The sequence below is a fragment of the Amaranthus tricolor genome, chromosome 1 (assembly GCF_026212465.1).
Source record: "Amaranthus tricolor cultivar Red isolate AtriRed21 chromosome 1, ASM2621246v1, whole genome shotgun sequence".
Taxonomy (NCBI): domain Eukaryota; kingdom Viridiplantae; phylum Streptophyta; class Magnoliopsida; order Caryophyllales; family Amaranthaceae; genus Amaranthus; species Amaranthus tricolor.
The window spans coordinates 32,018,127-32,034,163 of record NC_080047.1 but is presented as its reverse complement, the minus strand read 5'-3'; the positions used below and the strand labels follow the sequence as shown (position 1 = coordinate 32,034,163).

Below are 16,037 nucleotides of genomic sequence, written 5' to 3'. Positions count from 1 at the left end.
GGAACAGGAACTGCTGTTTGTGAAACTGCTGCTTAAGGGAACAACGGTTATTATTAGCAGCGATTATTATTGCTTTAACCGTATGTTTGATTTATTCAAGGCTTATGGAAATAACCGTTTGATAGTGTAATCCACATTTTTCCCATGATCTTTTGACAGGGAATAATGGATTGGAATATTTCTCTATTTTTAGAGATTTTATTTTTTATAAATAGCTAATGAACTCGGCTGTTCCTTAGCGCATGCATTGAGAGAAAAAACGTATAAATTTTTTTTCATGCGATTATTTTTTGGAAATTCTACAAGAAATATTTTGCTTTTGAAATTGCCAATTAATTCATAATATTTTCTTGTGCAACTCATTGATTTATTTTAGAGAATTTCATTCCTTTTTGTAAGGGTTTTTGAGAGAATTTGTAATTAGACTCGGGTGAGTCTAATGGGGAATTTAATAGCTTTGAGTGAAGCTAGTGTGGAGTTTAGCTTTTAGTGAAGCTAAGTTTGTTGCTTTGAGTAAAGCAAATTTGAGAGAGAAGAGTTGGCCTAGTTGATTCGCTTCGAGTGAAGTAAGGTGTTTATTGTAATTGTAACTAATTGCCTTAAACATAGTGGAGTTTTTAGAAATCCCGAGGGGTCGTGGTTTTTCCTTCTGTTTAGGCCCAGAAGGTTTCCACGTAAAAGTCGTGTGTCTCTTTTATTATTTTGCTCTAAGTTTAAGCTTTATTTATTTTACTCAATTCCGCAAAAACAGGGCATAAACGCTTAAACTAGCAACAACAACAATTCACCCCCCTCTTGTTGCTGTTCCCGTTCCTAATTGAGTCAACAATTGGTATCAGAGCCCTGTTCCAAGAAGATCAGGAAACCCTGAGGGCAGATTCTGGTGTTCCCAAAAATGTCAATTATGAACGAGCGAATGGAAGAAGGGTATTCAACTCAAAGACCGCCAATGTTCGATGGAAAACTCTATACATACTGGAAAAATAGGATGGAAATTTTCATCAAGGCAGAAAACTATCAAGTGTGGAGAGTCATCGAAATCGGAGATTTTAAGGTAACCACTACTAACTCCAACAATGAAATTGTTCCCCAACCCATAACCGAATTTGAAAAAGAAGATTTTTAGAAAATGGAATTAAATGCTCTTGCAATAAAATTACTTCATTGTGGGCTTGGACCAAACGAGCATAATAGAATAATGGGGTGCAAATCTGCTAAGCAAATTTGGGACCTACTAGCTGTTACCCATGAGGGAACAAGTGAAGTCAAACGGTCCAAAATTGATTTGTTAATGTCTAAATACGAGAGATTTGTTATGGAGCCAAGAGAAAGTATCCAAGAGATGTTCACTAGGTTCACCAACATAACAAACGAACTTGTCTCTCTTGGAAGAATAATTCGCACTGATGAACAAGTAAGGAAGATTCTTAGGAGCCTTCCTCAAGATGAGCGCTAGAGGGCCAAGGTTACTGCTATACAAGAGTCCAAAGATTTTACAAAGTTTAATCTAGAGGAGCTGACTGGTTCCTTAATGACGCATGAATTACATTTGGGAACAGCTGACAGTTCCAGGAACAAGGGACTGGCCCTGGCAGTTGGGGAACAGGACGAGTCAGAATGCGATGAGGAAGAGGTTGCCTTACTGGTACGAAAATTCAAGAAGTTCTTCAGGAACAGCAGGTATACAAATCAAAGAAACAACAAAGAAAGAAGAACAAAAACCAATCTTGAATGCCACAAATGTGGAAGTACCGAACACTTCATCAAGGATTGCCCTATGTGGAAAAATGAAAAGGGCAAGGGAAAGACAAGAGATTCAAGAAGACCGATGAACAAGGAAAACTTTAACAAGAGTGACTTTCGCAAGGCCATGATCGCTGCATGGGGAGAGACTGAAAGTGATGATGAAACTGTTGTTCCCGAAGAAGAAGAGACAACAAACCTATGTCTCATGGTTACGCATGAAAGCAAGGAGAAGGAACCCATAAGGAAGCAGGTACATATCTCTAATCCATTTTCTATCCACTCATTCAATTTAAGTAAAAATAAATTGATTGAGTTGCTAAAGGAGACACAAGCTAAACTTGAAAATTGCAATGTTAAGTGTCTCCAATTAGAAAAAGAACTCAAGGTAAGCAAAGACCATATCTCCTATATAAACACCTTTAGATCCGATGTCCAAAACAGATTTTTCGGTTTGTTGGACCAAAACATAATTCTAAAGGAAAATATAGAGAGAATTAAAAAGGAAAATGTTATTCTTAATATTGAGTTGTCGCAATACAAATTATTAGGCTTGAATAAAGAACTGAATGATGCATCTACTAAAGATTTGTGCAATGATTTTCAAAATTTAAAGTTGAATCTAGAATCCAACCGTAACAGTGATGATAAACTTGAATTAAATTCAAGAGAAAAAGGGAAAATCAAAATTACTCCCAAATGGATTCAAAATGCCAAAAGTAAAAATTCAAAAGGCCTAAATTACTTTAAGAATAACAAGAAGAAGAAAGCTTACGTTGATCTTCCAAGTAACAGATTCTGTTCCTTCTGTGGAGGAACTGGTCATCTGAAGGACCAGTGCACCAAAAAGGAACAGTACACTGTCTCCAACAGAAAGTATGTCGATAACATTCAGAATAAGAAAAATGATTCATGCAAAATTGACAAGGAACCCAAGAAAGTCTGGGTTCTTGTAACTAACCATTAATTTTTTTTTTCAGGTCCAAGTGAGGGGGAACAGCTCATGGTATCTCGACAATGGGTGTTCCAAGCACATGACGGGTGACAAATCTAAATTTCTCTCACTTGAAGCCTATGATGGGGGAACAGTAACCTTCGGTGACAATATGAAGGGTGAGATGATCGCCAAAGGAAAAGTTGGAAGGTCATGTTCCCATGCTATTGATAATGTGTTTTTAGTCGAGAATTTGAAACGTAACTTACTTAGCATTTCTCAATTTTGCGATAAAGGTAACTCTGTGAATTTTACTTCTGAAAAGTGCATTATTTCTAGGAATGACACAGGAGACATCGTTCTTGAGGGAATTATAAAAGGGAACACTTATGTAGTGGACCTGGACACTGTTCCCAAAACCAGTCTAACGTGTCTAAGCGTTGTAGAAGATGACCCACTTCTTTGGCATAAGCGTCTAGGTCATGCTAGTTATACATTGATTAATGCATTAAGATCAAAAGACCAAGTTAGAGGACTACCAGCTATAAAATTCCATAAGGATGAAATTTGTGATCCATGTGCCAAAGGAAAACAAGTTAAGTCATCTTTTAAACCAAAAAATGTTGTGACCACCTCTAAACCACTTGAACTAATACACATGGATTTGTGTGGACCTATGAGAATACAAAGCCGTAGTGGCAAAAGATATGTGTTTGTTATTGTTGATGATTATAGTAGATTTACATGGACTTTATTTTTAGTTAGTAAAGATGAAGCTTTTAATGAGTTTGTTTCTTTCGCTAACAAAATACAAAAATCTACCAATAATCAAATTGTTCACATAAGGTCAGATCATGGTAAAGAATTTGAAAATTCAAGTTTTATGAGTTATTGCAATGAACATGGATTAAGTCATAATTTTTCGGCACCACGAACACCACAACAAAATGGTGTAGTAGAAAGGAAAAATAGAACTTTAGAGGAAATGGCTAGAACCATGTTAATTGCTAGTGGTCTACCTAGAAATTTTTGGGCCGAAGCTATTAATACTGCATGTTATATTTTAAATCGTGTATTAATAAGACCAATCACTTCAAAGACACCCTATGAACTGCTTAAAGGTGTTAAACCAAATATTTTCTATTTTCGTGTGTTTGGATGCAAATGTTTTGTTCATGTGAATGGAAAACGAAATATAGGGAAGTTTGATGAAAGAAGTGATGAAGCAGTATTTCTTGGCTACTCATCACAAAGTAAGGCTTACAGAGTTTATAACAAAAGAACAATGAGCGTGGAAGAATCCATTCACATAATTTTCGATGAAACTAACTTTTTGTCTAGTGAACAGGATACAAATAATTTTAAGATAGGTCTTGCAAATCTAGAGAATGATGAAGAAGAAATGAAAATGCAAGATCAAGGAACAACAGGTGAACAGCTGATCCCAGAAGAGGCAGAAAGGAACGATCTTGATCAGGAACAGCCGGTACTTCAGAGCCAACAGACTGTTCCCAATACAGCTGTTCCCACAGAAGAGCAAAACGATCCAGTAGCTGAACAGAATGTTGATCAAGGTGATGAACCAGAACATGCTATTGTTCCCACAAGAGAATTTGTGCCCAAACCTTGGAAGTATCAAAGTTATCATCCTCTTGATTTGATTATAAGTGATTTGAATAAAGGAACACAAACTAGATCTCAAATGAGAAACTTTTGTGCACACTTTGCGTTCCTATCATCACTCGAGCCCAAGAATCATGAAGAAGCTCTAAAGGATTCCGAATGGATCGTGGCCATGCAAGATGAATTAAATGAATTGGAAAGAAATAAAGTATGGCACTTGGAACCCAAACCGAAACACAAAAGGGTAATTGGTTTGAAATGGGTATTTCGGAATAAACTAGATGAGCATGGAATAATTGTTAGAAACAAAGCAAGGCTCGTGGTCAAAGGATACAATCAACAAGAAGGTATTGATTATACCGAGACATTTGCTCCGGTAGCAAGGTTAGAGGCTATAAGAATCTTAATTTCTTTTGCTGCATTCATGAACTTTAAATTATATCAAATGGATGTGAAATGTGCTTTCTTAAATGGTTTTCTTGATGAAGAAGTTTTTGTTGAACAACCCCCAGGCTTTGAAAATACCTCTTGTCTTGATCATGTCTACAAGCTTGATAAAGCTCTTTATGGCTTGAAACAAGCTCCTAGGCAATGGTATGAAAGACTATCAAAGTTTTTGATTCAAAATGACTTTGTAAGAGGCAAAATTGACAAAACCTTATTCCTTAAGAATAGAGGTTCGGATATTTTAGTTGTTCAAATATATGTTGATAATATTATCTTTGGAGCCACCAATGAACTGTTGTGTAAAGAATTTGCCAACCTTATGAGCACTGAATTTGAAATGAGCATGATGGGAGAATTAAATTTCTTTCTTAGTTTGCAAATTAAACAAACTGCTAATGGTATCTTTATTCACCAACAAAAATATATAAAAGAACTTCTCAAGAAATATGGCTTGAATAATGCAAAAACCAACAACACACCTATGGCTACAAATGTTAGATTAGATGAAGACCCAAATGGAACAAATGTTGATCAAACTATGTATAGAGGCATGATTGGCTCTTTATTATATCTAACTGCTAGTAGACCCGATATTGCTTTTAGTGTTGGTTTATGTGCTAGATTCCAATCTAACCCTAAAGAATCACATCTCACTGCAGTAAAACGTATTCTAAGATATTTGAAGGGAACAGACGACTTATTCTTATTTTACCCTAAAAGTGATGTCTATGATTTGAAAGGTTTTAGTGATGCAGACTATGCAGGTGATCTAGTTAATAGAAAAAGTACATCAGGTATGGTACAATTTCTCGGCTCATGTTTAGTTTCATGGAGTTCCAAGAAACAAAACACTGTTGCATTATCCACTGACGAAGCTGAATACGTAGCAGCAACAACTTGCTGTTCCCAAATGCTATGGATAAAGCAGCAGCTAAGAGATTTTGGTATTAAGTTTGAATGTGTTCCTATTTATTGTGATAATACCAGTGCCATATGCATATCTAAAGATCCAGTGCATCATTCACGAGTAAAACACATCCACATTAGGCATCATTTTCTTAAGGATAATGTTGAAAATAAAAATATTATTTTAAAGCATGTAAACACCAACGAGCAAATAGCAGATATCATGACTAAACCGCTTCCAAGGGAACAACATGAGAAAATGAGATTAGAACTTGGCATGATCAAGTTGCATTGAAGTGAGTGACATATGTGATCCTTAAAGACAGAATGAAAATTGAAAAGGTCGATCAACCACAAAATCTTGATTGAAAAATCGATTATCGAAAGGATCAGGTACGCACCATTTAAAAGTATATACTGTGAATGCTCATATGATTGCTTGTTTGATTTGATCAGATAATAGTAGCAAAAAATTTCCATTTATTTTTTCATTTTCATAAAAAAATTTCATTATATTCAATATATATATATTTTTTTCCAGCAATTTTTTTAAGTAGGAGATGCATTTTCCATTTTTTTCTGTTTCCATTTCATTCTCTGTGCCCATATACATAAATAAGAACAATGAAGCACCAAATTCATTAAAGTAACCGTCACCTCATACTTATTAAAGCCACTCTCTCACGTCAAATCCATCATTTCATCTTCAATTTCACTCCCAAAACCGTCCTCAACTCTCTACATTTGAAAACCGTCTTCAATTGCATTTCATTACATCATTCTTGCTTTTTCCTTTTCTTGATTCTTCAAACCACCATGAAAACCAAGAACCAAACACCAAAGATGAAGCAACCCAAACCTCTACAAATCATCCATCCAACACCTCTCATTACTGAAACTGAGTCATCATCAAGAAAGCAACAGGAAACCCCGGATGTTTCTGAAATGCATGAAAGCTCTAAGAGGAAGGGAGATGCTACAATAAAGAAATCATCTTCAAAAAGGGCAAATGTTGGTGTTCAAGTAAGTGCTGAGGAGATATCCAAAGAAATGACTGTTGGTTTCGGGCTAGACAAACAATGGTATGAATCCAATTTCTTTTCTCAATTTCACGCCATTTTGCAAAATCAATCTTGGGAATCTTTAATGGCAGAACACTGCTGTAACCCAATGTACCCCAACTTGATGCGGGAGTTTGTTTCAAACTTTTCTTTTGACCATGGCGTTTGTACTAGTGTTGTTAAGGGGATTAAAATTGAATTTTAGTAGTTTGATTTTAGGAGGATGGTTAAGTGTTCCCTCCACTGGATTTGATATATACGTTGTCGGGTCAAAAATCAATTTTTCTGGGATAAATGAGAAAGTAGTTTGGAAGTTTTTAGGGATAAAAGAAAAAAGAGGAAAGGTTAGTCACAATGTGCTGTCACCTATGCACAAGTTGTTATACAATATAGCAAGACGATTTATTTTGCCTCGCACATCTAAAAGAAGTGAGGTCAGTTTAAGGGATGCTACGTTAATATATTGTATGGCTAATAACATCAAGATTAATTTTCCCTCTTTGATGATTTGTCACTTGAATGATTGTATTTTTAAGGGTAATGTGTTAGGATATGGTGGGTTGTTAACATGGATATTTATGAAGTTGGGTGTTCCTCTTGATGGTCCAAATTATCACATGGGTCCAAACAACAAAGTAGGTGTTAAGTGTTTGAATAACTTGCATCTAAGATTAAATGAAAATGGGACTCTTGAGAATATTTTTGAACAATCTGAGGGCACAAATGAAGAAGAAAATGAAGAAAAAATTGAGGAGGAGGAAGTAAATAAGGAGGAACAGAAGCCTGTTCCCTCTGCCACTGAGAAGGCAGAGGGGCATTCTGAAGAGGAACAGGAGGAAAATTCAAGTAAGGGGGAAGTTGAGAAGGAACCTGTGGAGGATGCTGTGGAGGAAGAAGAAAAGAAAGATGAGGAGAGATCTTTACCTGGTTCAAACCCTAGGAAGAGTCGTAAGCTAGCTTCCAAAGGAAAGAAACCTGTTGTTATTATTGATGATGACTCAACCTCTTATACAACAGCTGAACCAAGCCATCCTTCCTCACCTAAACCTGCCACACCATCATTCCATAATTTTTCTTCACCACCACAATCACCAATTCAACCATCTTCACCACCACAGTCACCTATACCATCATCACCACCACCAGTACACACATCACCAAATCAAGGTTTAGGTGACACTACAGTTCCTACAGCCCCTCTATCCTCCCTTCTCCTAAAACTCACAGAATTGCAGACAAGCTTCCTTGTTTTTAAGGATGAAATTCGTGTCTCCATAGCCTCACTACCTGCTCAAATGGACCAAATGGAAGCACGTTTGGGGGCCAAGCTCGACACAGTAGAGGTGGAAACAGAATATATAGATGAAGAAGCTCCTGCATCTTAATTTCTCCTGATATTCATAATATTTTCTTATTTGTTGCAACCATCACTATCATCAAACAATCTTTTTTTTCTTTTGATTTGTACCAGCTGGGGTACTGTTTGTCTTAATTCATACTATGACCTACATTTTCTTTTATGCTACTAACTATCTGTGACGATTGATCATAGCTGATCTTGTTTGCATTCATTGTTACTGCTTTTTACTTTGTGCATCCTCATTCTCTCTTTGACTATGAACATATGCTTAGTGCTGTGGTTTGATTGCTCAAATTCTTTTTGAATGATGTCAAAAGGGGGAATATTTGACACAAACTTAAATAATGCTTGAATATGTTTAGCTCTGATTAAATCTATTATGTTGGGCATAAGGATTAAGGTTATGATTCATTGATTCATTGCTGAGCTCTGATTACTGTTTATACATTGAAGCTCTATTACTGTTTATACATTGAAGCTCTGATTATGATTTGATTATACATGATGCTTGTTTTGAACTTGAAGCTCTGATTATGATTTGATTATACATGATGCTTGTTTTGAACTTGTTTTGGATGCATCTGTTCTGTTTTTAAGTTTTTTTTTAAGCTTTGATCATTTTACATCATTGTTTAAGTTTTATGCTGAAATTGTATGAGTTTTTGTTATGTTTATTTTTAGAGTAATTTGATTCAAGATATGCTTGGTAAATTATATTTACTAAGTAAAGAAGAGTTGTTTTGATCTCTAACATGCTCTTCAACATTGGTTTACTCTATTTTGTTTAAGTTTGTTTAAAAAGTTTGTCATCATCAAAAAGGGGGAATTTGTTGGACCTCTTGAGTTTTGATGATGACTACACTTAAGCAAATATGTGTTTAGAGATTGTATGCAGGTTGATATCCGATTGAAATGGTGATCGTTGATAGTACCTATGGCTTAGTTCATGGGAATGCACGTGTCAAAAAGATTCAAGGGATGTTAGAAGAAGTATATCGCTTGGGATGTAAAATGGAGACAGCAGGTCTACTGTTCCTAAGTTGGATGTTCTAGCAAAACTGGATTCTGGAGACAGCGCACTGTTCCCAAACCAAAGTCAGCCTACGTTAACTAATAAATTCTGATTTTTATTTTTTAGTTAATGTATTTAAATTAAGTTGTTGCATTCAGTTATTATAGTTAATTGGCAAAAAGTTTTTCTAAAAATTCTTTACGTGTGGTTTTCTAAAAATAATCCTTTATTTTAGGATCTATATTTAGTAAATAATGGATTTACTAAAAATAGAAGTAGCGGTTGTTGAATAAGTCTTAGCTATTATTTTTAACTGGTCTTTATCTTAGATAATAGGTTAACGTGTCTATTTTTATTAAGTATAACCGTTTCTATAAATAGCAAAAACGTTCCAGCAGTTAGTACTGGAACATGAACTGCTGTTTGTGAAACTGCTGCTTAAGGGAACAACGGTTATTATTAGCAGCGGTTATTATTGCTTTAACCGTATGTTTGATTTATTCAAGGCTTATGGAAATAACCGTTTGATAATGTAATCCACATTTTTCCCATGATCTTTTGACAGGGAATAATGGATTGGAATATTTCTCTATTTTTAGAGATTTTATTTTTTATAAATGGCTAATGAACTCGGCTGTTCCTTAGCGTATGCATTGAGAGAAAAAACGTATAAACTTTTTTTCATGCGATTATTTTTTGGAAATTCTACAAGAAATATTTTGCTTTTGAAATTGCCAATTAATTCATAATATTTTCTTGTGCAACTCATTGATTTATTTTAGAGAATTTCATTCCTTTTTGTAAGGGTTTTTGAGAGAATTTGTAATTAGACTCGGGTGAGTCTAATGGGGAATTTAATAGCTTTGAGTGAAGCTAGTGTGGAGTTTAGCTTTTAGTGAAGCTAAGTTTGTTGCTTTGAGTAAAGCAAATTTGAGAGAGAAGAGTTGGCCTAGTTGATTCGCTTCGAGTGAAGTAAGGTGTTTATTGTAATTGTAACTAATTGCCTTAAACATAGTGGAGTTTTTAGAAATCCCGAGGGGTCGTGGTTTTTCCTTCTGTTTAGGCCCAGAAGGTTTCCACGTAAAAGTCGTGTGTCTCTTTTATTATTTTGCTCTAAGTTTAAGCTTTATTTATTTTACCCAATTCCGCAAAAACAGGGCATACACGCTTAAACTAGCAACAACAACAATTCACTCCCCCTTGTTGCTGTTCCCGTTCCTAATTGAGTCAACAACAAGAATTCTGGACAATAAAATCGGTTGCAAGGCAAAACAGAATAGTCTTAGGCTTTGAATTTCCTAACTAATACTACTAAATGTTACTACTATTAGTACTTGCAGAATATCTGAATTCTAGTATCGTTTGCTAGAATCCGTTTTAAGCCTAAACCCAAATGGAAACAATGGATCGTAATGCTTGTCACCCAAATTTATTGAAACTGATCAACCGACTTAAACCATTGTTTCAGATGTGATGAATGGGCCGACTCTTCAATTTGAGCCCTTATTCGGCCTATTTGTAGAAGGATTTTGTAAGAGCTAGACCGAAAATGGGCGGGGCTTAAAACATGCTCTACTATAATTAAAATGAAGCTGGCTATAAAAGGGTTCAATAAGGGTCGAAAAGGAACCTTTGTAAATAGCATAGCTAATGTATAATTTAAATATTATAAATGACAATGTTAATTAATACTATATATATATATATATATTTTCAAATTAATTGTTATAAATAATAATAATAAGTTTAAAGGACCCTTATCCAACCCGGCCTATATTTACTTAAATCCGGATGGGTCCTTATTTGAACCGTTTAACCCTCCTAGTTTCGTGGTAGCTTGCAAGTAAATTCACAGTCACCAAAGAGCAAATCAGTAACACCCTGGCCTTCTATTCCTGAAAGTATGCAGCAACAAGGGCATCCATGGTTTCTATTAAGCTTGGATAACAACCACCCTGCCCACTTGACTCGCCCCTAGACCTGCTCACCTCATATTTACAAGGTACTAGTTCATATCGATTTTGTATATTCTCATAAAAAAAATTTGACAAAAAATTAAGATATTAATTTTATTTTGTTACAATGTGTGTTTTAAATAAAATTTATGTACATGATTTAATTTGTAAAGAATTATGAGTTTATAGAGCATATAACACAAACTTGGAGTGAATGTAAGACGGGTATAAGGTGGGTATACTATAATAGGTATACTCAATTCGCTATTGCTGGTGGAAATTAATTTAAATGTATAAAGGTGGACAAACATGAGTATGAAAATTTTACCTACCACAGATGGTGGATATGTGATGGGTATGAAAATTTTAGGTGGATCGGAAATACACATCTGCCCACCCATTTGACCATCCGTACTTATTATAATATTATTGTGATCACTTATAACTTTAAATTAATCACTTATAATTTTATTAATTATGAATTTTTATATTAAGTTAGTATAATTTTAAAATAATCCCTAATTAAAATATAGTGAGACAATAACATGTAAGACTTGTTCTATTAATATTTAATGTTTGTGATCTATTATTAAATTTTCAATGGACAAAATAGAGAGGTGACATAGTGACAAAGAACGAAGGGGATGTTGGAAAATGAAAAAAAGGGAAGAAGATAAGCACAACTAGAAACTCCACCCACCCACCATATACGAATAAGACCCACTAAAACTAACAAAGAAAAGTAATAATACTCTTTTTATATAAAAATTATTATATTATTGATTAGAAGTATAATATTTTTCTTCCCAGTTCCCACTTTCACAATCGTCATACCTGATATACATACACTAAATAAAAAAAATTAGGATATCATCATCAATTATAGTCATTTCTCTCACACCGTCTTTTGAGTTACCACATATCTAAACCATACTTTATTTAAGATTGTCAGATCATTATCTACCAAACAGTAACGTAGAGTGGGCAATAACAAAGCCTAATTTTCCTGCTAAATTAAGTGATTGATGATGATAGATCCTCTATAAATCAGAATAAAACCCATAAACTTAGTTAGAGAAAAAAAAAAAAAAAAAGGGGTAAGAAAATGGGAAACAGAGTAGAGGAAGAAGTAGAAGTGAGTAGGATAACAGAGGATGACAAAGAAGAAAATAGAATGTGGCCTGTTTGGTTAAAACCCCTTTTAAAAACCAACTTCTTTGGTCAATGTAAGATTCATCCTGATGCACACAAGTGCGAGTGTAATATGTATTGCTTGGATTGTATGAATGGCTCTCTTTGTTCTCTTTGCTTATCATCTCACAAAGATCACCGTGCTATTCAGGTTTTTTTTTTTTTTTTTAATTTAGAGTTTGTTTAAATTTTATTGTGTTGTTTGGGAATGTTTAAAAGGACAAGCACTCATCAATATATTTAATTTAATTTTTAAATAATGTATTTGAGTAAGCGGAAAAATATTTTATATTTTATATTTTTTTTATATTTTATATTTTTATTTGTGATCCATATTGAAAGATGAAAGAGTGATAGACTAATCATATATATATATATATATATAACAATTGTATGCAGCCGACTATTCTCTTTTGCGGTTTTTTTGTTTAAGGCCAATAATAAATTTATCAGCATATGCTTAAGTTCCACTAATCTATTTGATATATAGAATTAAATTTTGAGATTATTATTGTTGAGTGCAGATAAGGCGGTCATCATACCATGATGTGATAAGAGTAAATGAGATACAAAAATATGTGGACATAGGAGGAATACAAACATACATAATAAATAGTGCTCGTATTGTGTTCTTGAATGAAAGGCCGCAACCTCGTCCAGGGAAAGGTGTTACTAACACCTGCCTTGTTTGTCACCGTAGCCTTCTTGATTCCTTCTCTTTTTGCTCACTTTCTTGCAAGGTTTGCTTTCTCCTCCCTTTTACTCTTTTTTTTTTTTTTAGGTTTTACTTTTCCCAATTTCTTAATTTACTTATATTTAATCTATATTTTTGCCTCGTTTCATTAATTCAGTGTTTATGAATTTTCATTTTTCATTTTTTGTTAAATTACTTTGATTTGATTATGTTTAATTACAGAAAGTATAATAACGAACATCCAACATAATGAATCCAAACAGAAATGCTTTTAATTAATTTATTCGACTCAAAAATAACAATAAAAGTTGTATATATTTGACTCAGTAGTTTTGATTTAATGAGAGTCATTTTCTCATTACTAGCTGAGCGAAAACGGATAGGTGTCGGTCCCTGAGTTTAAGTCATATTTACTTTAACTGAAAAAACGATTTGATTCTAGTTATTGTTATTAATATTGGTAATATATTTGATTTGTAGTTTAAAATTTAAAAAATATATATAACGTATGCTCAGAATAATAAAAGTTTGGTTATAAAATGTTTTTTGTTTTTTTTATAATTACCATCTAATACCACATTTCAAATAATAGTGCATTTGAATAAATTTTATAAATAAAATTAGATTATTGAAGAGAATAGGCATGAACATTGAATTTCTAAAAAAGATATTACTACTAAAATTACACAAACTTTTCATTAGCATTTTCACCATTTAATATCAATTTCCAAACGGACCAGGGATCCTTTAAAATATACGATAGTAGTAGTATTTATGTTCACTCAAAAAAATAGATATTAAATTAATTTTAATCACATACTTTTAGCATATATATATATATATATATATATATATATATATATAATATACTTGATTAATTAGTTTTGAGTTGATCAAAGGGGCAACATAATGTAGCTAAAGTGGGGTAACAATGTGCTTGTATGAGATGGAAATGAGGTTGAATTTCCACTAACTAAAGTACATTTCAGCTAATCTAAAGATATCTCATTAAGTTAATCAATTAAATTATTAAGAAAAGGGGGCAGTTATAGAAATATAACCTTTAGACTATGATCTGAGTTTCTGATCTTTTGAGAACCACAAGAGTCTTATTCAAATAAGGTCACCTCACTTTTGTTTAGCTAAATTATATAACTATTCTCAAATTATTAAATGAAATGGTTTTATGGTGAGACCATCTCTATTGGACTGGCTTATATTAATTTAGTGCGCTAAAGTGATAACTTATAATTTTAAATTGATTACTTATCGAAATCAACTAATTATATAGATTCGTCTTTTAGTGAGACGATCTCATACAAGACTAGTTGATCCATAAGTATTAGCATGGGTTATTTATACTATTAAGCTTTTGACTTCTAACTTTCTAGTCTTGTTGTGCCACCTCCATCAAGTTGATTGTGACCTTTCTCTACTACATTAATACTCTTTTAGGTAATCAATTTTTACCTTATCATTCATGTTTTCTTGCTATTTCTATGACGAATGCTCTTAGATCACTACATTGTCATTGATTGTGGCCGTTGCAAATTGCAATGAATCATTGTTGAATTTATTATTAGGCTTGAATATAACATGACAGTATGACACACAACATATGATAGCTTGAGTTATATTCTAAAACAAATTGGTAAAATAATAAGTAGTCCATTATACTTATATTTTGGTCAATTTAAAATTTTTTGATTAAATTTTTTTTTTGCGTATATCTCATTTTGAAGGTACATCTAGGTTTCTTTCCTGATCTTCAATTGAGTGTAGATCGAATGACACATTAAAATTATTTTTTATTGATTCAATTGTGTGGATATTGATTAGCTTCAACGAGAAATCGAATCTTTTTTTTAAAAAATGTGAATATTTAGTAATAAAAAAAGTGAGACGGATTTTATGAATGATATTAGAGATTCATAAAATGTATAGACGAGGTAAAAAGACTTTAGTGGGTTTATCGAGATGGTTTATTTCACTTTGATAAACGAAAAATGGTGTGATTGTATGTATAATTTATAAGTTATTGATGTCCTTCATCCCATAGCCATATGGTTATTTTTGGAAGTAATTTCCTTCGGTTATGGAGTTTGTGCACTCATGTTTTCCCGATAATATATTGACATTGTCCGTACCTGTACTGCTTGAAATAGAACAATTTGGAAAAAACTATGCATTATACTTCTCAAATGTTTATTCTGAGTTTTATATTTCTTACAATTTTTTTGTACATTTTATTAAATTTTCAGATAAATGGAACATCAAAAAAGTTTTGGACTGAAAACTTGAAAAGGAAGAGGATTGGAGAAACAGAACATACAAATTCAGACTCCGAAGAATCCTTAAATAACTACTACAATGAGAAGGGGGCCATTAAGTACAATCACAATTACAGTTACAGTTACAAGAAGAAGCTACAAAACTTTTCACCATCAACACCACCAAGAACAACATCCTCTGGCTCCGGTTCAGCCGGAGTTAATTACAAATCCGCCAAACGCAGAAAAGGGATACCTCATCGAGCTCCACTTGGGGCGCTCATCATCCAATACTAAACCTATTAAAATGAGTGTACAAGATATTATGGAGCTACAATCATTAGTTTAAGTTGTTAGTTAAGGTGGTTCTTCCACATGATATCATACTCCCAGGTCGTAATAGTGCACTGTATATTATACAAAGATAGCACGTATCTTTCTTTGGTGCATGGTATATGTACATATGCATATGGGTAGTTTGAGAAAGATAGATCTATATATACATGTATAAGAAATAGAAGCAACAAGATCGCGTTTAGAGTTTACCGTGACTTATACACAGCTTTTTTGTTCCTTTTTAAGAACCCTTCGGTATACACAAAATGATTGTATATAATATTATGTATACATATTAGTTATACTTTTCTTGTATTTTAGTAATCCTTTAGGTATGCTATCTAATTACCAATGGCGAAGCTTGGTGTGTTGAATGCATAATGTAAAATAAGGCCCCATCGCATCGCTTGACTGCATTGTAAAGTTTTTTATAAGTTATTTCTCACGTTATACAGGTGTAAAATAATCGTGTTTTGGGTTGTATCAAGAGATACTTTTGATTTTG

General features: G+C 33.4%; 2 protein-coding genes across 2 annotated transcripts in view; both read left to right on the top strand.

Annotated features, from left to right (window-relative positions):
• Positions 1–11,064, top strand: part of LOC130808719 (uncharacterized) — a gene marked incomplete at its 5' end in the record, with an annotated part of 18,843 nt that extends 7,779 nt beyond the window's left edge. Inside the window, 2 exons of the mRNA XM_057674189.1 lie at positions 6,578–6,676; positions 10,912–11,064. Of these exons, the coding sequence (XP_057530172.1) occupies positions 6,578–6,676; positions 10,912–11,064 (252 nt within the window). The remainder of the gene's footprint in view (positions 1–6,577; positions 6,677–10,911) is intronic.
• Positions 11,065–11,754: 690 nt separating this feature from the next.
• Positions 11,755–15,836, top strand: LOC130821067 (protein RGF1 INDUCIBLE TRANSCRIPTION FACTOR 1-like). Its single transcript, XM_057686680.1, has 3 exons — positions 11,755–12,383; positions 12,757–12,972; positions 15,188–15,836. The coding sequence occupies exons 1-3, from the start codon at positions 12,147–12,149 to the stop codon at positions 15,491–15,493; spliced, it is 759 nt and encodes a 252-aa protein (XP_057542663.1). The 5' UTR covers positions 11,755–12,146; the 3' UTR covers positions 15,494–15,836.
• Positions 15,837–16,037: the final 201 nt, after the last annotated feature.